General features: G+C 39.0%; 1 protein-coding gene across 2 annotated transcripts in view; it reads left to right on the top strand.

Moving 5' to 3' along the window:
• FBN2 (fibrillin 2) overlaps positions 1–26,437 on the top strand; it is a 283,862-nt gene that overhangs the window by 198,659 nt on the left and 58,766 nt on the right. For both annotated transcript variants that reach the window (XM_024246978.3, XM_054555893.2), the window contains 11 exons: positions 4,121–4,249; positions 5,061–5,186; positions 7,064–7,189; positions 7,604–7,726; positions 7,886–8,011; positions 8,339–8,464; positions 10,128–10,250; positions 12,459–12,581; positions 14,333–14,458; positions 24,113–24,235; positions 24,858–24,980. In XM_024246978.3, the coding sequence (XP_024102746.2) occupies positions 4,121–4,249; positions 5,061–5,186; positions 7,064–7,189; positions 7,604–7,726; positions 7,886–8,011; positions 8,339–8,464; positions 10,128–10,250; positions 12,459–12,581; positions 14,333–14,458; positions 24,113–24,235; positions 24,858–24,980 (1,374 nt within the window). The remainder of the gene's footprint in view (positions 1–4,120; positions 4,250–5,060; positions 5,187–7,063; positions 7,190–7,603; positions 7,727–7,885; positions 8,012–8,338; positions 8,465–10,127; positions 10,251–12,458; positions 12,582–14,332; positions 14,459–24,112; positions 24,236–24,857; positions 24,981–26,437) is intronic.

The following is a 26,437-nucleotide window of genomic DNA, read 5'->3' as shown; positions in this document are numbered from 1 at the left end:
CCCTCTCCTCTACCCTCCACCCCCATCTATTATTGTTCTCTTTCATTGAGAATAAATCTGATTGCCTGCATCCTTCTCACACAGCCTCCTCTCTAGTGATAACATCTCCTGTATCCCGCTGGGCGTGGTGGCTCATGCCTGTAACCCCAGCACTTTGGGAGGCCGAGGCGGGCAGATCACCTGAGGTCGGGAGTTTGAGACCAGCCTGACCAACATGGAGAAACCCCATCTCTACTAAAAATACAAAATTAGCCGGGCATGGTGGTACATGCCTGTAATCCCAGCTACTTGGTAGGCTGAGGCAGGAGAATCGCTTAAACCCAGGAGGCGGAGGTTGTGGTGAGCCGAGATCGTGCCATTGTACTCCAGCCTGGGCAACAAGAGCAAAACTCCATTTCAAAAAAAAAAAAAAAAAATCTCCTTTATCCCCGACTCCCTCTCCTCTGGTGACAGAGAATGAGGTGTGATGCTCTACCTGGATTTGGGGTTAAGTCCTCTTTTCCCTCCTTCCCAGCTCCTGCTCTAGGTTGTCTCAGCATGTTCGCTCCTCTCTCCTCTCTCTAGCATCTGCTCTTCCCTGATTCCTGTTCCTCAACTTACACACAGGTTCAAAATATCTCCTCAGCCCTTCTTTTCTCTCAAGCTACCTTCCCATTTTCCTGCTGTTAAGTCTCACCTCTCTCTTTCAACCAGCCATTTGTTTTGTAATTTTGACTTTTGCCCTCTGTCACTCAGGCACATACACGTATACTCATCTACTCTTGCAAAACATCTTTGTGGTGTTAAAACATCTCTCCTGGACCTCTCTGCTTGCCAAATCTCTCCTTGAGATTTTCTTTTCTCTTAGTTTCTGTGGTATTTTCCAGTCTTGATCATCCTTCTATGCAGATGATGTTTCTTCTCTAACCTCTACAGATTCTTCTTGCCTTTCCCATTTCTTGGGTGTTGCCAGAGTCCTCTACTCAGCGTCTTGCCTCTCAGAGTTTCATCTACCATCATGACTTCAGAGATGGCCTCTGCTGAGCTGACTCCCAGATCCTGTCTCTAACTCTCTCTGTTCTTTCTGAGTTTGACTCCCACATTTATAACTTCCCATCTGGAAAGTTTGTCTTTGTTTTGATCTTTCTTTGCTCTTCCCCCTACCCTGTACTTTCTGCTACTAGGGACTTCCCTGTATGCATTAGGAGTATAATTTTGAACAGGATTGAAGCCTCCAATTGAATTTTGACGTCTGTCTCTCCCAAAGTGAAAAAGTTATGCGAATTCTTTCATCAAACTGGCCATTTCAATTACCTGTGATATTTCTTCAGACAGAGGCAGGTTAAGCTCCTCAAGAAACAGACTCCAAGGCAGAGATGAGCATTCAGGAAGTTTACTGGGGCTTGCTCCTGGGATGAACAATGAGGAAGGGAAGGGAGGAAAGCAGAAGTGGGCAGAGAAAGAAACGGGGCTGTGATGCAGTCCCACTGAAGTCCTCAGCCCATGCCACTGGGAGTTCTGGAACTGGGATGGCCCATCAGAGTTGCCTTGAGTAGGGCATGGAAGCCATGAAGTTAGGCACCTGCAAGACCAATCTTGGGATACAGCTGCCCAGGGAATGGGGGAAGAGGTCCTCTTAGAATAGTGGGCATCTGAGGGCTTTCTGCCAGCGACACTACCAATAGCTGACGGGGAGGGGGAGTAAGTCCTTCTTTCCTGAAGAAGGACCTGGGTGACATGTCACAGTATCTACTATATCACAGTATCTACTATATCACAGACTCCTCCAGGATCTCCCAACCTGTTAAGTTCCCACAGTCAAATCCTTCACTGCCACAACCACCAGGTTAACCATCCAAGCAGGGCTGGATTGTGTAACTTCCCACTGAACAACTTCCACTGGTATAGGCAATCCTGGTGCTGGATAAAGAAGCTCAGGGTTCTTCCAGTTCTGACCCCACCTCTTCCTTTGTTGTGAAATTAGCCAAAGCTGCTTAATGTCTCTAACACACTGACAGGGCTGCATTGCTGTGGATATAATGTGAAGTTCCATGGAAAATTGTTGGCTCTCATCTTCACAGCAGGAAGGGCCGGTCTCCTCCCGTGCTGGGGGCTTTTAGTGATCCTACGGGTCCCTCCTGTACCCACACTCATTGTCAGCCTCTCCAGTCCAGCCAGTCTGTGGCTTACTGCTCCCTGAAATGCTTCCTTTCTCTTCACTGGTGCGCTTCATCTCTTGCCTCCCTATTCTGTATCTTTAAAGCTAGCGTTTCTGTACAGCCTTCAAGAACCAATTCAAAAGCCACACCCTCCAAATTACCAATTCTTAGCAGAGAAGTTTGCATATATATAGAGAGAGAGACAGAGAGAGAGAGAGAGAGCACTTTCTATGAGACAGGCACTGTTCTCAGCACTTAACAAATATTCATTTAACTCTATGAGGTGGATTCTATGACAAATAAGGAAATTGAGGCACAGAGAGACTAAATGATTTTCCCAAGGCCCTATTCTCGGTAGATGACAGACTGGGATTTGTAGCCAGGTATCTGGTTCTAGAATCCACACTGTTTATACTATGAAACTCCCACCACATCACATTAGCCAAAGATTGTCCCTGCTCCACCCTAGAACACATTCCTCATATGGCTCTTAACACCAGTTCCTAGATACTGATAGATAGAAAGAAAATTAATATACATATTGTTAGCTACTTAATTGAATCAATAAATTCTGTTAATATGTTTGTTTAAAAGAAAGTATTTACATTTTTTTCGCATGGCCAGTAATGAGAGAAATAAAGACTCCTGTAATTGGAGAAATAAATACAGAAAAACTAAGTAAAAGCTGGCAGAAAGCAGAGACTGAGACCCCCCTCTCAAGAGAACATGCACAAATTATGCACTAAATCCTGTGATTTTAAAACTTCACAATTAAATTCATCAAAATAAAGAGATCGTGGTGGGGCATTTTTCCCCGTTGACAGATTTTTAGATTAAAAACTTTTGATTTTTGAACTAAAACATTTGTAAATAGGCCAAGTTTTCTTAAACATATTTTATATAGGCATGACTTCTCTATTAAAAATGTTAGTTATAAGCATAGGAGATTTCTCAGAGAACCCTGTGTTTGAGAATATAGATGCTGAAGATTATTTACTGTAATATATAAAAAGACAAAACAAACTCACCCACACAGTCCTCAGGTGTTGGTGACAGCTCATGTCACCAAAGGGCTTACTAAATCAATAAGCTCTTTACATCCAAATATGACACAAAAACACAAATTGGGGCACACACCGTGGCCCTGCCCTGTGTGTGCCCTCTGGCTCAGGGTTGGTCCGTCGTGGCTACCTGTCTCTCTGGGGTCTGCCAGTCCCTCCTGCACAGAGACAGGGGCCCTGCCTTCACACGCTCCAACCTGGGGTGGCATGGGCTAGTGTAGTAGACCAGCACTGTCTTCCAGTCACACATGAGGTTTCATTCCATAGGGGCCCGGCTGCCTCATTTACCACCTGCCTCATTCAATCCATACCACAGTTGCAGGGTTCATCCTTCTGTTAACATTTCTTTCTTTTTCTTTTTCTTTTCTTTTTTGAGACAGGTTGTCCCTCTGTCACCCAGGCTGGAGTGCAGTGGTGCCATCATACATCATAGCTCCATGCAGCCTTGACCTCTTGGGCTCAAGCAATCCTCCCACCTCAGCCTCCCCAATAATTTTTTTTTTTTTTTTTTTTTTTTTTTTTTTTTTTGTAGAGATGGGGTCTCCCTACATTGCCTAGGCTGGTTGCAAACTCCTGGCCTCAAGCAGTCCTCTTGCCTGGGCTTCCCCAAGTGCTGAGATTACAGACATGAGTCACCATGCCCCCCTTTTCTGTTACGATTTCTAAGCCACAAAAACAAATACACAATTCAGAATTTTTAAAGGTGAAAAGGCACCACTTGCCTGTTGGCATGGCAGTTTTGGCAGTTGGGGAAAGGAATGTGCCTCAGGCCCCAGCCCCTTCTATCTGGATCTACTGAAAACATACCCTTGTACTGTTAGCCAGCAATTTCCCCAACTTTTCAAGCGTGCAGCACCTTCACTGGGAAGGCCAAGTCTATCTCATTCAATTTTTAAATTTCTTTTAAACCCTGTGAATTAGACATCGACGAGTGCAGGATTTCTCCTGACCTCTGTGGCAGTGGAATCTGCGTCAATACACCGGGCAGCTTTGAGTGCGAGTGCTTCGAAGGCTATGAAAGTGGCTTCATGATGATGAAGAACTGCATGGGTAAGCACCGTGAGCTGTTCCTCGCCAGCTTGAAACCATACTAGCACAGACTCATTCGCGCGCATGACCTTTGCTTATCTCTGGGCTGTGAACGGCATGTGTGGCCAGGATCTGTGGTGAGAGAGAGAAGAGATTTAAATGTCAGACAGGAAATGCGCTCCTGGATAGCTCTCGGGGAGCCCCAACCTCTTGGTGCCTTCATGGCAATGAGATACTCAGATTGGATCCTGTTTATTCATAGAATCTAAAATCACACAGACTAGTTACTTAGGTGAGACTAATTTAAAATGCATGGCATCGTGTGGTGGCCCCAAGATTTGTATTCAGTCATGCCAATCCCATGTTATTGCTCTTATTTGTGTACTATTACAAACCCTTTTGGTATTCCCAACCTGTTAGCCCACTGTTTAATTTTCAGTACAATATAAGGCTTATCTTATAGGATATAGTAGGTTATAAGTCTAAGATTTTCCTTCACCCTGATTAGCGTTGTAGACACCAGGATAACTGACAACAATATATCATGAGTCCGGGGTGATATAAAGCAAATATTATTTATTTCTACCCCTTGTGAGCCTGCTCATTTCATGCAATTAAATTTCTTGGAAGCTTACTACCTTTAAGAGTAGAAATTTTAGTTTTTCCTGTTGGTCGTAGGAAGAGTGAGGAAAGCGTTATCCCATCTCCTATGAAGCATCTCTCTTACACTAACTCACACTCTCACATCAGATAATATTCTTTCTCCCACGCTGTATGTGTGAATATTTTTCCCTCAGAGTTCTTTAATGGATCTCACGTTTTTACCTTTCAGACATTGACGAATGTGAACGTAACCCTCTCCTTTGTAGGGGTGGCACCTGTGTGAACACTGAGGGCAGCTTTCAGTGTGACTGCCCACTGGGACACGAGCTGTCACCATCCCGTGAGGACTGTGTGGGTGAGTTTATCTCCTCAGCACATAAACCTGCCCAGCACAACTGGTAAAGACCAGGCATCAGTTCTGACAAACCTGTTGTTTGAGGAGCACATGAAATCTAGCTTATTAAAAGGTGGAAATTGAGATTCCCTACATCTGGATGCAGGCTGTGTCTTTAGTGGATGCTTGGGTGACACACTCAAATGAGCTGGCATTCTTCTGGTTGGCCTCTTTTTTTATTACAAGCCACATGATTGGTCCCTGTGTGAGGAGCCCTGTGGAAGTCCTGGTGGTTTCATCCTCCATTAGGAAAAAATGGGAAAGCTACCCTGTGCATTGTGCACCTTTGCCCAGCATCTTGCCGTCCACTTGGCAGACTCCGCTCTACGCCCATGCCTGCTCACGATCGGCTTGCACGTGTGTGAGCATGGCGCTCCCTTAACCCACTTCTCATGGAAACACTGGGTTTCCTCATTTGCCCTGAGCTCTGTAGGGATGCCAGAAAGGATATGAGAAGACTAATGACTGGTCTTTGGGCGTTGCAACCTATTGCTTTTCACAATACATGAAGATCTCTGGACTTACTATGTTCCTAGTATACTGGCTTTAAAACTTTGTTTTAGCCAGAAAGCATGTTCTTCATAGGAACTCTTTCTTAAAACTGTAAGCAAATAAGACAGCCTAAAATAGAACAGATTGCACACCAAATTTCAAAATATAATTTGAGCACACCTTTCCAATACACATATATTTATTTATAAGCCATATGTATTGCTTTGCTAGTATATGAGGTGAATTTTGTCATAGATAGATATTTTAAAATTATAAATGAAAAGGTTTTTATGTTCTTATTTCATTTTAATAGTGGTACAAAAGGCTTTTTCACACTAATAATTACAGAATATTTATTCATGGTTGAACATATTGAGGTATAATGAGTCACAGATCTAAGTTTACTTTGTTACTTGGTTTTCATGGATCTTACAGCTTAAAAACGTATCCCCCAAAGGAACAATGCAGAATATAAAATATATATTTCTGTATAATATACACTTAGTGATCATAAGCATAAACCCATGCCATATAATCTTCTTGGTTATTTTGAGAATTTGGAATGAATTTCTTGTTATATCTGATTATATTGTACTGTTTTTTACCTTATCTTATACCTGACAAGTAGTTTACATAAGGAAGCGTATCACTCTGCCATTTTCTTCTGTTATCTTGTGATTACATTATTGGTACTAGTTTATTTTTAAGGCATCTGCCCATATTATAGGGGTTAGTTTATTTTAAAACAGGCAGTGTGATTTGTAGATTACTATCCCGACACACGAAACATAACACAGTGTAAACAGTTAAATACGTGAGGGCCCTGTTGTCATGCCTCTGTCTTGTGGAACCATCAGTCTTCCATCAGGATACTTCAAATCATGTAGGCAACACTTCACCATCTAATATATACCAGGTGAGCGTGCCAGTGTAAGTTCATATATTAAGTAGTATTTAGCTTCAGTTCTGGCATATGTGAAACCTGTGTGGTCTAACATGATAGTCACTAGCCACATGTGGCTATGTAAATTCAGTTAAAATTAAATAACATTAAATATTCCTTAGTTATACTGTCCATATTTCCAGTACTTGGTAGCACATGCAGCTGTGTATTAGACCACATAGATATGGGAGCAGTTGCATCATTGTAGAAAGCTTTACTCAACAGTATTGTTGTAGATGGAAATAGAGAATCCAGCATTTTCTTTCAACCCCACAGGAGAACATTTCACTTCCTCGCGAAGTACACAAACCCCTTTGGAGACCACTGCTCTGGTGAAGCACCTTTCTGATGGCTTTAGTGAGTGGACATTGTGTAAAGCATTATTTCTGTGTATCTTTTATAGATATTAATGAATGCTCCCTGAGTGACAATCTCTGCAGAAATGGAAAATGTGTGAACATGATTGGAACCTATCAGTGCTCTTGCAATCCTGGATATCAGGCTACGCCAGACCGCCAGGGCTGTACAGGTAAGGGGAGACCAAGCAGGCCTGAAACTCGTATGTCTCAAATTAGCCTAGGAAAACTTTTGGTGCTGAATTATAATGAAGGCTATGCAAATCCTTTGTCCCAAAAATGAATGTAAGACTAGGGGCAGATCTCAGATATTGTGTGGTCTTGCAGCAGACTCACTCATCTTAATGTAGAAAATGCTCTAATCCCCATAGTTCCTCTTTTTCTGAGTTATTTAATCTTAGGGCACTGCACTTAAACATGGAATGCTGCCTAAAATGAAGGTAAAAGAACTAAGAAAGATAATGTTCAATCAACACACATAGTGGGGAGAAAAATTCAAAGCCACGTTAGCATTATCTGTTTAAAAAGAAGAAAACTCCTTTTAAGGAAGCAGACCTGACAATGTGGTTGCAATGCTGTTTTCACAGATATTGATGAATGTATGATAATGAATGGAGGCTGTGACACCCAGTGCACAAATTCAGAGGGAAGCTACGAATGCAGCTGCAGTGAGGGTTATGCCCTGATGCCAGATGGGAGATCGTGTGCAGGTACAGAAAGGAAAACACACAGGCTTTGTACATCTAACTAATTTTTTCTTGAAAATATGGCTCCAGATATTACCAAGTGGAACCAGATAGAAAACAAAAACATTTGAGATTGATGAACGACATTTTTATTTTCATTTAATGCTGATTTTGTATCATCAGACATTGATGAATGTGAAAACAATCCTGATATCTGTGATGGCGGCCAGTGTACCAACATCCCTGGAGAGTATCGCTGCCTCTGCTATGATGGCTTCATGGCCTCCATGGACATGAAAACATGCATTGGTGGGTATCATACGAAAGGATAAACATTTATACACACACATGCACACACACACCCACATGCACACACAAGCAAGATAAAAGGAAGGCTTTTTCAGTTGTTATTTTAAAAATTCAAATCATTTTACCAGAACTATAAAATCTCAGGAAGAATAACTTTTAAAAATCTCTAAAGGCAGATAGTATATTTATCTACAACACGATGATTTGCAGATGGATTATATTTTAGATCTTACCTGTGTATTTCAGTATTATGCTATTCAGTGTAGAAGATAGCTTTTAAATTACTGTGATGAACACATACTAAGATATTGAAAATAAATTTTCTAGATGTCAATGAATGTGACCTAAATTCAAATGTCTGCATGTTTGGGGAATGTGAGAACACAAAGGGATCCTTCATTTGCCACTGTCAGCTGGGTTACTCAGTGAAGAAGGGGACCACAGGATGTACAGGTAGGTTTCAAGCTTGTGTTCTCTATATTTCAACTTCTCAGATGTCAAAGGCCAACTTTCAACATCATTTGTTCTCTGGCATCTCTTAGACCGGTTACCTGCCACCAGACTGTGACTGTGTGTGTGATGAGTATGTGACCCATAGGATGTGTGATGGATTTGGCTGGTCTCTGTGGTAGCACGCTGTCTGAGCCACCCACCGCAGGGCTGCCTGTGGGCTGCGACAGAGTGAGTGAGTGGGAGTGCAGTCTGGTTCCCATGGCCCTGACCGCTAATAGTCGTTCATGCAGCATCAGTCACTTTCTGAGTATGACTGCTGCCTGCTTGGAAGACATTCATGTACAAAGAGCACCAAAAGACCTGGGGATCCCGCTTGCCATTTACCTCTGCACTTCTTTTAAACTAGTAAAAATCAATCAAGTTTCATTGAGACTCTTTCCCTTTCTTCCTTTCTCTCATCTTTTCCTGTCTTGTTTGCTCTTCTGTTTGCTTTTGTCTTCTCTTCTCTGTGCCCAAATTGCCTTTCTCTTTTTCCTCTCTTCACTTTCCTTCTTTGCTCACTTTGCCCACTTTGTCTTTTGTTCCCTTTCTCTACTACTACTACTAACTAGTTTTAGCCTTTTGCATGCAGGTGGGGCTAGGATGTGCCGGGGTCAAGGTTTTGGATCACGTATTCCTCAGTGCTCAATTTAAGACTTACGTGTGATATTTTTTCAAGGCAGGTGGTGGAAGACTTAGAGTGCAACCCAGCCCTTAAGCTGACCCCTCCAGTAATGGGCAGATTATAAAAGAAGGTGTTCTCTGCATATTCACCACTGACAGGGTTGATGTGAAGCCAGCAGAGTGTGTGTGTGTGTGTGTGTGTGTGTGTGTGATTTCAGCATCTATAAGATGTAATCGTTGAACTAGATAGAACACATTACTATTTATAGTCAAGAAAGCTTTGGAGAACCAAATCTACATAGGTTATACATACATATATAGGGATATGTGTGTGTGTATACAGACACACAAATACACACACACACACTGGCGAAAGCATCTGGCTACTTTCCAGATAACATTCTCAGTGAATATTTTTCTATAATCTCAAATAAATAGAAGAAATAAAAATATACATCTAAATGAATAGTTTTTTTAAAATTCTGTAGAATATTTATATTGATTTTTTAAATGACAAATGATCATGTAATTTTAAAGAGAATAAACTATTGCTTTTTTTTAAAAGTTAGATTCTTATCTTCATGAAAAATACGTAATAAATATCAGTAGGAAGGAATAGCACCGTCTATTATTGGAAATAAGATTTCTCTTGATCTGTAATCAAATGTCCTCTTTATGGAGTTGTGTCTGAGTCTGGGCAAGGAAGAAGGCCCCAGGATAATACACGTACCTGCCAGGGAGCAACACTGCTGTGTCTTTCTCTCTTCTACTGGAAAGTGGCTGACAGTTCTTTCTAGGGAAGAACTTGTTTTATTAGGATCATGAATTTTCCAAGTCCTCTTGGAGCCTACAAAAATTAAAAATAAAAGTTAGTTAGGCTCCTATTTTCTCCATACAGTTGCATCTTTACTTTAAAATGTTACCTATACAAAAATCTACTTGGAAGTAGAATTAATTAGTTTGTATTTTTATTTTTTTCTTATGAATTATGATTTCTCAGATGTGGATGAGTGTGAAATTGGTGCTCATAACTGCGACATGCATGCCTCATGTCTGAACATCCCAGGAAGCTTCAAATGTAGCTGCAGAGAAGGCTGGATTGGAAATGGCATCAAGTGTATTGGTGAGTTTGCAAATGTAAATATCCTTTGCTAAGGCACAAATTTTTAAAGGCTCTTTTTTGCACAGTTGTAGAATCATGCTCTTTTATTAATTCCTTTATAAAAAGGTTATCTTAGTTGCAAGATTATTCCTGCCTAAGAGTTTCCTTTACCCTTAATATAAATTACCAAAATTTCAACAGTATGCCTTGGCACCTGTTTTTTAATGTGTTGTTGTTCAGTAAAAATTGATATGCAGCTGGTGATCCAAACACAGCTGTATGATGAAAAATGACTAGTATGTTCTTCCAATCTTTTAAAAGAAGTAATCAGTGAGATTTAAAATCCAGTGGAATAAATGGAGAGCAATGAAAAGGTTTTTTCAGATAACCTAAGTTTGTAGTAAGTCATCAATACCACCATCTTATTAGAAAATAGAATTCTTCTTACAGGAAATTGTAAATGCTTTCTTGCATTCCAAGAGGTCTTATTTGAAGAAAAAAAATAGGCAAATTCTCCAGGTTTTATGGTTCTTGAGCCAGAGTCTAAGAAGTCTTTTATATCTGAGAGGGAAGGTACTAGAATATACCCTGAGTGTCATTCACAGTTTTGTGTAATATGCTTAGTATTTCACATGCCTTACAATAAAGCATTTTTCCAACTAGTAAGAATTTCTAGGTCAATTTAAAACAGAAAAGAAAGCAAGCTAAACTCACTTCCCCCTGATAACTTACAAAAATCATATAGCCCCTCAGTAAGGATTAAAGAATAGCTTTAAGATCTCTTACCAAAACTATAAGTTAATTTGAATATATACTTTTTTATCCATTCAAATATTTCATACTTATCAAAAGTTTATGTGCTGACTATAGAATTTGAAATATCAGAGCTTCCAAATAACTGCTAAATAACATCCTGCAATGGCTTAGTGAAGCGCCAGCCTCTAGTCCAGCCATCTTTCCAGGGTTACTATCATAATTTTTCAACCATACCCTCATTCCCATTTTTGTAGCCCCATGTGCCTACTCTTTTTCTCTTTTTGGCCTCCCATTTTTGTGCTTCTTGTCCATCTGTCATTTTGGCCAACTATTGCAAGACAGCCTGCCTCTGATACAAGACATTCAGCTGTGTCCAGCCTCCTGTGCTCCAGGATGTCACCCAAATTCATCCTCTCCTTTACATCTTCTTTCCCCTACTCTAGTCCCAACCAGAGAGTCTCTCTCTCTCTCACATGCCCTCGCTCTTGGTGTCTGTTGAATGCTAAAACAACCCCCTCTGGTATGTTGGCTTGTTCCCTCTCTGGCCCTCCTGCAATCCATTCTCCACGTAGCAGCAGGAGGAAGCTTTTAAGCCATGGATTCGATCTCTTCATAGTCTTCACTATAACCCATTGAATTCAGGATAAAATTCAGCTTCCCTCCCTTGGCTGCGGGTTTCCACTGTCTCTCTAGCTTCATTGTCCATCACCCTCTATTTGGTGCATTCTGCTTTGCCACTCTAACCTCCTTTCATTTTTTCAGTCACACTGAGCTCTTTTCCTCCTTGGTGTCTTACCATGCGCTCGTCCCTCTGCAAGGAATATCCTTCCCCACCTCTGTTCAGCAAGTTAATTGTTTCTCGTCCTCAGGTCTGATGTTAACTAAAAACTACTTCCTCAATGGGGGCATCTTTGTTCCTGCAGCCCAAATCAGATGCCCTTTTTATTCTGTCATGACACCTTGTAACTTTTCTTCATGGCACATATAGCAAGATTTAATTTTTTTCTGTGTTTAACATCTGTCTTTTCTACTAGACTAAGGGTTCCATGAGGTCAAGAATCATATCTCTGTTTCCTCATCTATTAAATAAACTTGAAAACTCTTTGTTAATTTTCCTGCTCTGAAATTCAGTATCACCTTCAATATTGATTGCTTTACTGATAAGGAAACCACTAATAAAATTCACCCTCAGTAGAAGTCAGAATGAGATCTAACACTAGGTTGCTTTAAGCTGTTAAAAAATTCACATTGACTAGATATCTAACAAAATGCTTGAGTTCATAATTTTGGCCCACATTTATAGCCTGGACATTGGACATTGGGTCTGAGAGCTTAGCGAATTGGAACTGTGATCCTGCAAACTAAAATGCGTGCCATTTATCCAGTTTATATGTAAATTAAGACAAACGATAATCTTTCCAGGTGCTTAAATGTTCCATTTTCATTTCTGAACTTTATTGCTGTGTTCTGCAGATCTGGATGAATGTTCTAACGGAACCCACCAGTGTAGCATCAATGCTCAGTGTGTAAATACCCCGGGCTCATACCGCTGTGCCTGCTCCGAAGGTTTCACTGGAGATGGCTTTACCTGCTCAGGTGGGTGACAGTCCTGAGGTGTGCTCTGACGGGATGGTCATAGAACACTCTATATGCTTCCTCATTTGAAGAAAATTATAATCAAAGGAGACAAAAGTAACTACCTCTTTTTTTATACTTGACTTGCAGGTGACTATGTATCTTTCTCTTACATTAAACACAAAAACCTGAATGACTTTCCAAATATATTGTTGGAAGTTTTCAAATAATGGCATTTGTAACAATCATGTACTGTTAATGACTCGCCATTTTATCTTACTCATTTGTAACACAGTGGTTAAAAAAACGCAGGCTTTGTCTGGATCAGACTACCTGGATTCAAATCTTGCCTATGCCATTTTTTGCCTGTAACCATAAGTCAATTACTTAACTTGTCTGTCCTGATTTAAAATGCAATAGTAATAATACAATTTTCTTTTCTTCTTTTTTGTTCCTAAATGAATGGCATGGGAAAACTGTTCAGCTTTTTAAGATAGGATATATGACCTATCCAATCACTGCTATTTAATGTGTTTATCAAAGTCTCAGTAGTTTATCACAGGGCATTGAAAGGATTAAATGGAATAATACAAATAAAGGACTTAGAAGAACACATCACAAAATTTCAGTAAATAATAGCTTCTATTTGGCTTCTGTTCATTCATACTCTTTGAGGATAAAGCATCCTCTCATTATATGCATGTATAAGACTAGATAATCTTGCTGGACGTGAAGTTGAGTACTCTTCAGTTTATAAAATAAGTGTTTCTCAATTGATTTTCAGTACACACTTTAAACCCATAATTAACAGATAGACTAAATTTATTTCAAATTCTTGACATCAAAAATGCAGCCTCATCATTTTCAAATGCCCGTTTAAGGAAACATGTTTGTTCAGTTTTAAAGCTTCATAACTTGTAGCCTTAGATTTTGCATCTTTCCTGGCATTTCTCTGCGCTGTGGTGTCAAGGAAAGAGCGTGGCTTTCATGTCAAACACATCTGCAGTCAGATCCTGGCTCAGTCAACATGCATTATTAGCTCAGAGTGGCTGTGTCAGCTTACTTGGCTGCTCTTAGCCACAGGTTCTTCCTCTTCTAAACCTCAGGAGATTGGTGAATTCAGTGAAAAAATGCATGTCAGGCCACCAGCACAGCACATGGCAAACGACACCCTCACTAAACATTGATTTTTCCTTCCCTCTTATTCCGCTTGATAGAATTAAATTATCTTTAAGGTCTGTGAGTAATGTCTGTTTGTGTAATTAAGATAGGAGTATTTTTATAAGATTGCAATGACATGAAAGAAACTTTCCCCATTCCCATAGTGTCTTTAATTTGCTTTAAAACACTTGAATTAGTGAAAAAGCCAGTTGTTTATTCGAATACTATAATTTTCTCAAAGAATGATCACCATTTTAAGATTAATTCCAATGTTCTTTTTCATATCTAAATAATGTTGACATACTACTGACAAGAGAAACAAGACAAATGTGAGAGATGTCTGCATTTCTCCTATTAATAATATTACAATTGGATGTTAGGGTGCAGGTTAAATAGCTTTTCTTTAATTATATTACAATTGAATGTTAGGGGGCAGGATAAATAGATTTTCTCTCAGGTTGATACCCTCCTTTAAGTGAATGTGATTAACTGTTGTTTCATGTTAATGAGCATTAAGTCAAGCCAGTAAAACTGATCTATTTATAGATCAAGGAGAAAACGTGTCATGAAATTTGGAACTTAACAGAGATGTAATTTACTTTTTTACACAGATGTTGATGAATGTGCAGAAAACATAAACCTCTGTGAGAACGGACAGTGCCTTAATGTCCCGGGTGCATATCGCTGCGAGTGTGAGATGGGCTTCACTCCAGCCTCAGACAGCAGATCCTGCCAAGGTGGGTCACCAGGATTCCAGCTCATTTTCAAGTTGGATCAACCACAGTAAATGAAACCACAACAAGGGCTGGAACGAGCTCCACCTGGAAGCAGAATACATAGCACATGCTGCACATATAAAAGTCATTCGTTTAAGCGTGGATTATTTTGCCGAATGAATAATGATGAAGGCGGCTTTCATCTCTTATGAAGTTTTCCTGGCCGAGAGCCAGTAGTTGGAAGTTTGGCTCATTCTTTTTTCTTTTTTAACCATTTCTTCTCTCCTTTCTCTTTTTTATCACTAAATGAATGACATGTGGAGAAACTATTCAGCTTTTAAAGTATGCTCCATTACTTGTCTCAACTACCACTATTTATTGTGTTTATCAAAATCATAAAAAGCTCATTTTTGGCATTTACCTTCGTGGTTGAGACTGCTGTCTGTATGTCTGGGAATGGAAGTCCTCTTCAGGGATTCAGCAAGGGCTGTACTTTTGCTTAATACTAGTGGTTCCTTATTCTAAGTGATGACATCATCCACCTTTCCTAGAAATGGGTCTTTGTGCCTAGTATGATATCTTTCCAAGAAAAAGAATTTGGATTTTCTATTAAATTAGAAACTCGATTCACATTATATATAGTTTAAGCCATCAATGTGTTATGAATAGGGACTATATGAAAATATAAAGGAAGAAAGGAGAGATTGAAAATAATTTATACACCATAGGGCTTCAGCAGAATTTATGATTCACAGAAAACCTTTAAAAAAAACTCAGTTTGGGCCAGGCGTGATGGTTCACTCCTGTATTCCCAGCTCTTTGGGAGGCCGAGGCAGGTGGATCACCTGAAGTCGGGAGTTCGAGACCAGCCTGACCAACATGGAGAAACTCCATCTCTACTAAAAATACAAAATTAGCCAGGTATGGTGGCTCATGCCTGTAATCCCAGCTACTCAGGAGGCAGAAGCAGGAGAATTGCTTGAACCCTGGAGGCGGAGGTTGCAGTGAGCCGAGATTGCGCCATTGCACTACAGACTGGACAAGAGTGAAAGTCAGTCTAAAAAAAAGCAAAAACAAAAACAAACAAACAAACCAACAAAAGAACTCAGTTTTCCAGTCATGCAGCCTCATGAAAAAAAAAAAAATACCTAACTGCTGAGCAAAAATGATAAAATGAAAACAGATTAAAAACTTCCCCCACATCAGTATCTAACCAGAATGAACAGAATTGGCAAGTACTGGCACACGTGCACACACACAAACACACAATTCATCAGCGTCAACTAAACAAAACCAAATTATACAACCTGCGGTGGTTCAGAGTGGAGCCCAACTCTGCTTCACCATCAGAAGTGGCACTGAAGAAAGAAAGTGAGCCAAAAGTTCATGAAATTCTCCAGAAATAGCAACCAATTTGGAGAGACTCAGAAAAAGGGGATGAACAGTTGGCCATAGGGAAGATGAAGTTAGAAACTGAAAGCATTCGTGCTTCTACATTGACCCACAAGATTGGGCAGAATCTAATCCATTTTATATAAGGCAGCTGTAGGGTGAGTTCCTTTTTTTCCCAGTCCTGGTTTCTTCTAAGCACTGAAGCTTAGTAGTAGAATTAGTAGAAAATGTCAATCAATGTAAATGTGGAATTACATGATTTATTATCTACATCAGCTTGACAAGAGTTAGTGGGAGAAGGAACAGGTCAGCAGTAGCCACTTTCACCAACATAAATTCTTTGTACCCAGACAGGATTTTTCTTTCCTAATTGTGTATTACTTTATGGGTGGCATAGGCCCTTTCAGAACTTCCCTCTCCCCCAAGATGGTGCTAAATAGTTACTGTTTACTGTACTTCCTTCACATCTAGTTTTCTCATATGTCATTACCACAGAGAGAAACTCCTAACTGACAGGGCAGCTGAGGGTTGGCACACCTGTAGTTCACCCTCAGTTGGACCCCTCTGCTCCATTCAGCTGAACACCAGCTTTCGAGATCCAAAAAATGTAATTCCATGGTTCTGTCCATTCTCCTTGTTTTTCTGTCCTCTCCACAAGGTCTGGGTCATCTGGACAGTTGCTCCTGAATTTACTATTTTAATCCCTTATTGTCTACCCATCTTATTATAAATACGTGATCCTCCGATGAATATTTTCCACTAAGCATCCACTTCTCACCAAAGTCTCAGAATTTCTATAGAATTCAAAAAATTATTGAAAGTGGCCATTTCCCAGTAAACTCCACCAAAATGGGGGAATATAAAATCTGGAGGAGCCCTTACAGGAACATGAGAGAGGACTCCATTAAATGGAACGGACTTACATACAGACCATTTTCTATAATTTCTGAGGAGAGAGCAAAGGCCAAGTTCATCAACATAGAGCCCAGAGGAGCTCTCTCTATTCTCAATCTTCTCTCCCTCCACCGTATGAAACTTTGGGCGACTGAATACAGCTTTAATGAAACCAAAACTAGCTGTCTTCCACATAAAGCTCTGATAAAGAAGGAAAGATATCAAGAGATCTGATAAAGAAGGAAAGATATCAAGAGATGTTATTTAAACTGTACTAAAGTAAATAGAAGCTCTTGAAAGAGCAGGCCAAGTAGTGTCTATACAAGCTGAAAAACAGTAGCAACTATGCAGGCATTCTGTGAAAACGAAAGGAAGAAAAACACAAAATCAGCTAAAGAACCAACCCACGATGGAAGAAAACTACTCAAGAAATAAAACAAATTTTCCATAGGTACTTTATGCCATATATGATCTTAATGGAATCATAAATGTAGCTGAAGAAGTTTATAGAGATTATAAGAGCTATAGAGTAAAAGGGAGATTGTAGAATCAAGGGAAATAAGAAATGGGGACCAATACAGCAAAATAAGAGAATTATTAAATAAAAACAGCAAAAAACAGAGGACATACAGATGAAAATGTAATTGCTAGGATAGAGAAAGGGCCTGAGATAATAACAGTGGAAAGAGGAAAGAGAAATTAACACCATTAGAGAAAAGACAAAAACTATAAACATCAGTATAATTGGTGTTGCTGAAGAGAGCCCAAAAAATCAACTAGAAAAAAAGTACTAAACAACCAAACATTTTCCCACAATAGAACAAAGAACTGGATATACAAAGCCTAAACTGTAAGACAAAGACTTAGATTTACTACATTTGTCAACTTTAGTCATAGAGGAGGATTGAAGACTTCAGATAGAAAAGGCAACACATCTCACGTGCAAAGACACACATAGGCTCAAAATAAAGGGCTGGAGGAATATTTACCAAGCAAATGGAAAGCAAAATAAAAAGCAGAGACTGCAATCCTAGTCTCTGATAAAACAGACTTTAAACCAAAAGATCAAAAGAGACAAAGAAGGGCATTACATAATGGTAAAGGGATCAATGCAACAAGAAAAGCTAACTAGCCTAAATATATATGCACCCAATACAGGTTCATAAAGCAAGTTCTTAGAGACCTACAAAGAGACTTAGACTCCCACACAATAATAGTGGGAGACTTTAACACCCCACTGTCAATATTAGACAGATCAGTGAGACAGAAAATGAAGGATATTCGGGATCTGAACTCAGCTCAGGACCAAGTGGACCTAGTAGAGATCTACAGAACTCTCCACCCCAAACCAACAAAATGTACATTCTTCTCAGCACCACATAGCACTTATTCTAAAATTGACCACGATTGGAAGTAAAACACTCCTCAGTAAATGCAAAAGAATGGAAATAGTAACAAACAGTCTCTCAGACCACAGTGCAACCAAATTAGAACTCAGGATTAAGAAACTCACTCATGGCCGGGCGCAGTGGCTCATGCCTGTAATCCTAACACTTTGGGAGGCCAAGGCAGGTGGATCATGAGGTCAGGTGATCAAGACCATACTTGCTAACATGGTAAAACCCCATCTCTACTAAAAATACAAAAAAAATTAGCTGGGCATGGTGCTGGGCACCTGTAGTCCTAGCTACTCAGGAGGCTGAAGCAGGAGAATGGTGTGAACCGGGGAGGCAGAGCTTGCAGTGAGCCGAGATCACGCCACTGCACTCCAGCCTGGGTCGACAGAGCGAGACTCCATCTCAAAAAAAAAGAAAAAGAAAAGAAACTTACTCAAAACTGCACAACTATGTGGAAACTGAACAACCTGCTCCTGAATGACTACTGGGTAAATAACAAAATTAAGGCAGGAATACAGAGGTTCTTTGAAACCAACGAGAACAAAGTCACAACATGCCAGAATCTCTGGGACACAGCTAAAGCAGTGTTTAGATGGAAATTTATAGCACTAAATGCCCACAGAAGAAAGCAGGAAAGATCTAAAATCAACACTCTAACATCACAATTAAAAGAACTCGAGAAGCAAGAGCAAACAAATTCAGTAGCTAGCAGAAGACAAGAAATAACTAAGAGCAGAACTGAAGGAGATAGGGACACAATAAACCCTTTAAAAAAAAATCAATGAATCCAGGAGCTGGTTTTCTGAAAAGATTAACAAAATAAATAGACTGCTAGTGAGACAAATAAGAAGAGAGAGAAGAATCAGATAGACACAATAAAAAATGATAAAGGGGGGATATCACCACTGATCACACAGAAATATAAACTACTGTCAGAGAATACTGTAAACACCTCTCTGCAAATAAACTAGAAAATCTAGAAGAAATGGATAAATTCCTGGACACATACACCCTCCCAAGACTAAACCAGGAAGAAGTTGAATCCCTCAATAGACCAATAACAAGTTCTGAAATTGAGCCAGTAATTAATAGCCTACCAAACAAAGGAAATCCAGGAACAGGTGGATTCACAGCCATATTCATCCAGAGGTACGAACAGGAGCTGGTACCATTCCTTCTGAAACTATTCCAAACAACAGAAAAAGAGGGACTCCTCCCTAACTCATTTTATGAGGCCAGCATCATCTTGATACCAAAACTTGGAAGAAACACAACAAAAAAAGAAAATTTCAGGCCAATATCCCTAACGAACATCGATGCAAAGATTCTCAATAAAATACTGGCAAACCGAATCCAGCAGCACATCAAAGAGCTTATCCACCACGATCGAGTTGGCTTTATCCCTGGGATGCAAGGCCGGTTCAACATATGCAAATCAATACATGTAATCCATCACATAAACAGAACCAATGACAAAAACTGCATGATTATCTCAAAAGATGCAGTAAGGCCTTCGATAAAACTAGGCCTTTGATAAAATAGGCCCTTCAATAAAATTCAACACCCCTTCATGCTAAAAACTCTCAATAAACTAGGTATAGATGGAACGTATCTCAAAACAATAACAGCTATTTATGACAAACCCACAGCCAATATCATACTGAATGGGCAAAGCTGGAAGCATTCCCTTTGAAAACTGGCACAAGACAAGGATGCCCTCTCTCACCACTCCTGTTCAGCATAGTATTGGAAGTTCTGGCCAGGGCAATCAGGCAAGAGAAAGAAATAAAGGGTATTCAAATAGGAAGAGGGGAAGTCAAATTGTATCTGTTTGCAGATGACGTGATTGTATATTTAGAAAACCACATCGTCTCGGCCCAAAATCTCCTTAAGCTGATAAGCAATTTCAGCAGTCTCAGGATACAAAATCAGTGTGCAAAAATCACAAGCATTCCTATACACCAATAATAGAGAGCCAAATCATGAGTGAACCTCCCATTCACAATTGCTACAAAGAGAATAAAATACCTAGGAATACAACTTACAAGGGATGTGAAGGGCCTCTTAAAGGAGGACCACTAACCACTGCTCAAGGAAATAAGAGAGGACACAAACAAATGGAAAAACACTCCATGCTCGTGGATAGGAAAAATCAGTCTCATGAAAATGGCCCTACTGCCCAAAGTAATTTATAGATTCAATGCTATCCCCATCAAGCTACCATTGACTTTCTTCACAGAATTAGGAAAAACTACCTTAAATTGCATATGGAACCAAAGAAGAGCCAGACAATCCTAAGCAAAAAGAACAAAGCTGGAGGCATCACACCACCAGACTTCAAACTATCCTACAAGGCCACAGTAATCAAAACAGCATGGTACTGGTACCAAAACAGAGATATAGACCAATGGAACAGAACAGAGCCCTCAGAAATAATACCACACATCTACAACCATCTGATCTTTGACAAACCTGACAAAAACAAGCAATAGGGAGAGGATTCTCTATTTAATAAATGGTGCTGGGAAAACTGGCTAGCCATATGCAGAAAACTGAAACTGCGTGCCTTTCTTACCCCTTATACGAAAATTATTAACTCAAGTGGATTAAAGACTTAAATGTAAGACCTAAAACCATAACAACCCCAGAAGAAAAACTAGGCAATACCATTCAGGACATAGGCATGGGCAAAGACTTCATGACTAAAACACCAAAAGCAATGGCAACAAAAGCCAAAATTGACAAATGGGATCTAATTAAACTAAAGAGCTTGTGCATAGCAAAAGAAACTATCATCAGAGTGAACAGGCAACCTACAGAATGGAAGAAAATTTTTGCAATCTATCTATCAGACAAAGGGCTAATATCCAGAATCTGCAAGGAACTTAAACAAATTTACAATAAAAAAAAAACCCCGTAAAAAAGTGGGCAAAAGATATGAACAGACAATTTTCAAAAGAAAACATTTATGAGGCCAACAAACATATGAAAAAAGCTCATCCTCACTGGTCATTAGAGAAATGCAAATCAAAACCACAATGAGAGATCATCTCATGCCAGTTAGAATGACGATCATTAAAAAGTGAGGAAACAACAGATGCTGGAGAGCATGTGGAGAAATGGGAACACTTTTACATTGGTGGGAGTGTAAATTAGTTCAACGATTATGGAGGACAGTGTGGCGATTCCTCCAGGATCCAGAACCAGAAATACCATTTGACCCAGCAATCCCATTTGGGATATACCCAAAGGATTATAAATCATTCTGCTATAAAGACACATGCACGTGTATGTTTATTGCAGCACTGTTCATAATAGCAAAGACTTGGAACCAACCCAAATGACCATCAATGATAGACTGGATAAAGAAAATGTGGCACATATACACCACGGAATACTATGCAACCATAAAAAAGGATGAGTTCATGTCCTTTGCAGGGACATGGATGAAGCTGGAAACCATCATTCTCAGCAAAGTAAGACAGGAACAGAAAACCGAACACCGCATGTTCTCACTCATAAGTGGGAGTTGAACAATGAGAACACGTGGACACAGGGAGGGAAACATCACACACTGGGGCCTGTGGGAGGGTAGGGGGCTAGGGGAGGGATAGCATTAGGAGAAATACCTAATGTAGATGACAAGTTGATGGGTGCAGCAAACCACCATGGCACGCATATACCTATGTAACAAACCTGCACATTCTGTACATGTATCCCAGAACTTAAAGTATAATTTTAAAAAAAGGCAATTCATGAGCTAAACAGAAATATTCAATACCAAAAGACATTAGATCCATGCCCACAAAATTCTGAGGAAATGTGGAAAATATTATACTTAATATTAATTATAAGGATAATAAGCATTTTCTTACACATGAAATACATCTGGTAGAAAACACCTGTGTTTTCATAAAAGTCCCACCCTTCTTGGAAAAAGAACAATCAGCAATGAAACACAGCCAATCAAGAAACAAATGGAGAAGTTGTAATACAACCATTATTGATCCCTTTAAGTAAATAATTAGTACTAAACACTGTGGAAATTATGGTAAACTGCCATAGACATTGAAAAAGTAAAAATGATTAAAATAAGGAGTTGGAAAGATATATGAGTGCTAATTTTCTTATAATTTATTGTATAGAATTCATTAATACTGTCTAAAAATTACATTTCAACTTTAGCATAAAGCCAAAAAATTTTTAGCGTTTTTTATTCTTAACATTAGAAAAGTATTTTAAAACTGTTGAGATGATGGTAAATTTATCTGATGCATGCAGATTGTTTTAGCGTCACTGTCTAAATACGTATATAAAAATGTCTCAAATGATCTTAAATGATTCTTTCTAGATGGAAACATTTTTGAGTAATTGTTTTGCTATTTTGTTTTCTGTATTATTTGAATTTTTGAATATGTATCAATTTTATAAAGGAAAGACAGTAATCTTTTAAAATACCTTTTATACAACAATTACATTATTTAGGTGGAAGAAATTTCTAACAAAGTTCATTTAAAAGTAAAATGGATCGGGCATGGTGGCCCGCACCTATTAATACAGCACTTTGGAAGGCCAAGGAGGGAGGATCCCATGAGCCCAGGAGTTCAAGACCAACCTGGGCCACATAGGGAGGGAGACCCTGTCTCTGCAAAAACTTTTTAAATTAGCTAGGTGTGATGGTGTTTGCCCATAGTCCCAGCTACCTGGAAGGCTGAAGGGGGAGGATTGCTTGAGCCCAGGAGATTGTGGCTGCAGTGAGCCATGATCGTGCCACTACTCCAGCCTGTGTGACAGAGCAAGAACCTGTCTGAAAAAAAAAAAAAAATGCGTACTCAGAAGGCTGATAGTACAATTCCCTTTTTGAGTATAAATTAACACAATTCAATTGTAATCTAGCTTAAAGAGTTTTTATTCATTTATATAAAGAGAATAACTTTCTTACCCCCAACACAGTAATAGACACCTTTGCACATGTTAAACTTTAAACGTGATTGGAACCATACCTTAAATCTAAAATAGTTGAAACCAATATTTTAACTGTGAAGAATGACCAAAGAAGTCTTGTTTAGACTTAAGATATAACTGTCTGAGGACAGCAGTTTAGGATGATTTGTCTAGTCTAGCCTAAAATGATGTGCCTGGTCTGCATTCTCAGAGTGTTAGGCAGTTTATATACAAAAATGTCCATCCTCTTTTTGAGAGTAGAAATTCAGATTATTTCCACAGCTATACATACACATTGATTTTCACCTGAGTGAGGAGTGATAACTTCATATTTATTAACTTTGAGTTAAAGCCTCATGGAAGACTATCATAAACTTTTCATAAATGAATTTTTAGTCCAATTCAATAGAGATATTTTAATGAAATTTACTAGAATATGGGGTCAATGGATCATCTTATTAACATGAAATTAGGGAAGAAATTTCTTCTCTAACTGCTTTATAATAACGGTAAGATTACAAAATAAAAAGGAAGTAAAAACTAAAAAGTTAATTAATATTTAACTAAATTTGTGTAACTAAAAAGTTAATTTTAATATCTCCAATATTTAAAAATAATTATGTATTTTTTTATAATATAAAACATTTATCAACTATAAAATGTCTGCTGTTTGCACTAATTAGTTAGAATCTTTGAATTTGCTTTTATCTTTTTTTTACAATTTCATTTCTTTGACATGTTTATATTTAATTTTTGTATTTTGTGTGCCTTGAACCAACTCTTTATTTAAGTATATCATAATCCGAGTCATTTAAAATACTAGACACTCATTTTACCAAGAAAACAGTATTTCTTGTATATCTTAGTTCCACAGGTGAACATTAGTTGCTTGCCCTTTACACTTACCTACCGAGCCAAAAAGGAAAAAAAAAAACTTTACTGAATAAAAACATCTGAGGGGGTAGAAAAATGCACTAATGTTAGATATTACGTTAAAATTTTAAAATGTCTTTGTAAATGAGAGATTACTTTTTTTTTTAATCTTCAGATATTGATGAATGCTCCTTCCAAAACATTTGTGTCTTTGGAACATGTAATAACCTGCCTGGAATGTTTCATTGTATCTGCGATGATGGTTATGAATTGGACAGAACAGGAGGGAACTGTACAGGTATGGTCAGTTACCGGCTAAGTTGTGTTCTGATTCATTGAAATGAATATTCTGTGCTAAGCATAAAAATTCCTGAGATTTCTGCTTAGCTAATCTATGCATTAGGTTACACATTTTTCAGAAAAAGAAAATTATATTCAGATACATTTATTTGTAACTATGGAATTGATGCATTTTTATGTAAATAATATTAAATTGTTATCTATATAATTGTTAATATTAAATATCTGACATGAAACTAGTAAAGTGTCTCTTTGTCTACATATATGTTCATGTATATGTATATATAGTATATGTATATATACATGTATGTATGTGATTTTTGTTAAGCAAATAGTGACATAATTTTTTCATCCTCAATTGTAATTAATTAAAATAAATTTTAATTAATTACAATGTATTTATTAAGGATATTAAATGCTGTTATAAATACTGTGTGCTTGATGCATGGAACCTGTTTTAGGTATATACCAAAATTTAAGATCTTTATTTTATTGTGTTGAGTCTTTCCTAGCGATCTTTAATCTACTAACTTGCAAAAATTCCACCAAATTCTTTGGAACAGCAGTATGCACAGAAAAAGTAAAAATGGTAACCTGGGCATTTTAAATGCTTCTCCTAGATATTGATGAGTGTGCAGATCCCATAAACTGTGTCAATGGCCTATGTGTCAACACGCCTGGTCGCTATGAGTGTAACTGCCCACCCGATTTTCAGTTGAACCCAACTGGTGTGGGTTGTGTTGGTAAGTAAAGCTATATGAAACAAATAGAATTATCAAGTTGAATATTCAAACTCTCTTGATAATGAACTGTGATGAGTGTTTGCTACAGTTAACTTAAAAACAAAACACTATATGGTCACTTTTATTGTGTTTCTCTTCCAAATCATCTGCTCCACCTTCCTCCTCTCACGGACTTGAGAACCAAGGCACGGAGAAATGCTGTAATTTGTTCAAGGTCTCAGAGCTTGCAAATGGCAGAGCTAAGGCAGTGGCCTAGGTTGCCGCCTGGCTCCTTGTCCAGTGTTTGGCCAGGATAACCCAGAGTGGTGGTGTAGCTATTAGAATATCTATTTCTCCTGCCTACTGGAAGAGTCATATAGCAAAGTAAATGAAGTGGTGAGAAGCAAGGAATCAGAGAGATGGATTTATGAGCCAAACCACTGGAGTGAAAGAAGTTGGGAGGTGACAGGGAGGAGGAGGAGGCGGTAATGAAGGTTCAGAATCTGTGGTCAGCACCTCTGATCTTAAAAAAACAATTGTCCAGCTTTTACTATCTGCACTGTTCCTGTATTTTCCTAGAGAAGGAAATGGTCTGGAGAATTTTCTGAAAGTATACAAAAAAAGGGAGGGGTGGAGAATTCCTCGCGTGAGTAGAAATCTGCCTACTGTCCTCAGTGTCAGTTTTTGGGCCTGCAGCAAATGGAAGGAATATTTGCTGGTGTGATTTATACACAACTTATATACTGTTTTCAGGTTTTGGAGAATACTTTTAATTATCAGTTATGGCTACTCCAAGTCTGTGTTTTCCATTCAAAATAATTCATTTGGTAAAGATTGAGAGCCTTCTGTCTAAGGGCTGGAGTTGCAACAGCGAACAGAACAAGCACATTCTCTGCTTTTGTGTTTACATTCTAGAGGCAGGGAGATAAATAAAAGCAAGAACAAACAGAATTGGCACTGGAGGTGGTTAGAGGAGAAGTGCCATGTTATATTAGGGATTGGGGAGTCAGAGCCTTTAAGGAGGGGACAGGCCAACTGGACCTCTGAGGGAAGCCTGCAGTTACAAGGAGCACCCAGTGGAAAGGGCCTGTGGCAGGAGAAGGCTGGCGTTAGAGACACAGCCCAAGGCTGTGTGTAGCAAGAGAGGAGTGAGTGGAGTGGACAGGGATGAGGAGAGGAATCAGAGGAGCACTCCCCCAGTTCACAAAGTGATTCTCAACCCAGGCTGCATAGTAAACTCCATTTAGAACCTGGAAAAGATATTGATGCCTGTTGCACCCTCAGAAATTCTTACTCACTGGGGCCTCAATATTTCTTTAAAACTTTCCTTGGAACAAAGGCTGTGAACAGGCAACTCATCAAAGAGGATAGTCTAAACGTTAACAAATGTAAGCAAACAAATGCCCAAAATCATTAGGAATAAGAAGTCCATTTGAAACAATTATATGAATACCACTTTACACTTCATATACTGGCAA

Source organism: Pongo abelii, chromosome 4, assembly GCF_028885655.2.
Source record: "Pongo abelii isolate AG06213 chromosome 4, NHGRI_mPonAbe1-v2.0_pri, whole genome shotgun sequence".
NCBI classification, from domain to species: Eukaryota; Metazoa; Chordata; class Mammalia; order Primates; family Hominidae; genus Pongo; species Pongo abelii.
This window is presented reverse-complemented; position numbering and strand designations above follow the sequence as displayed.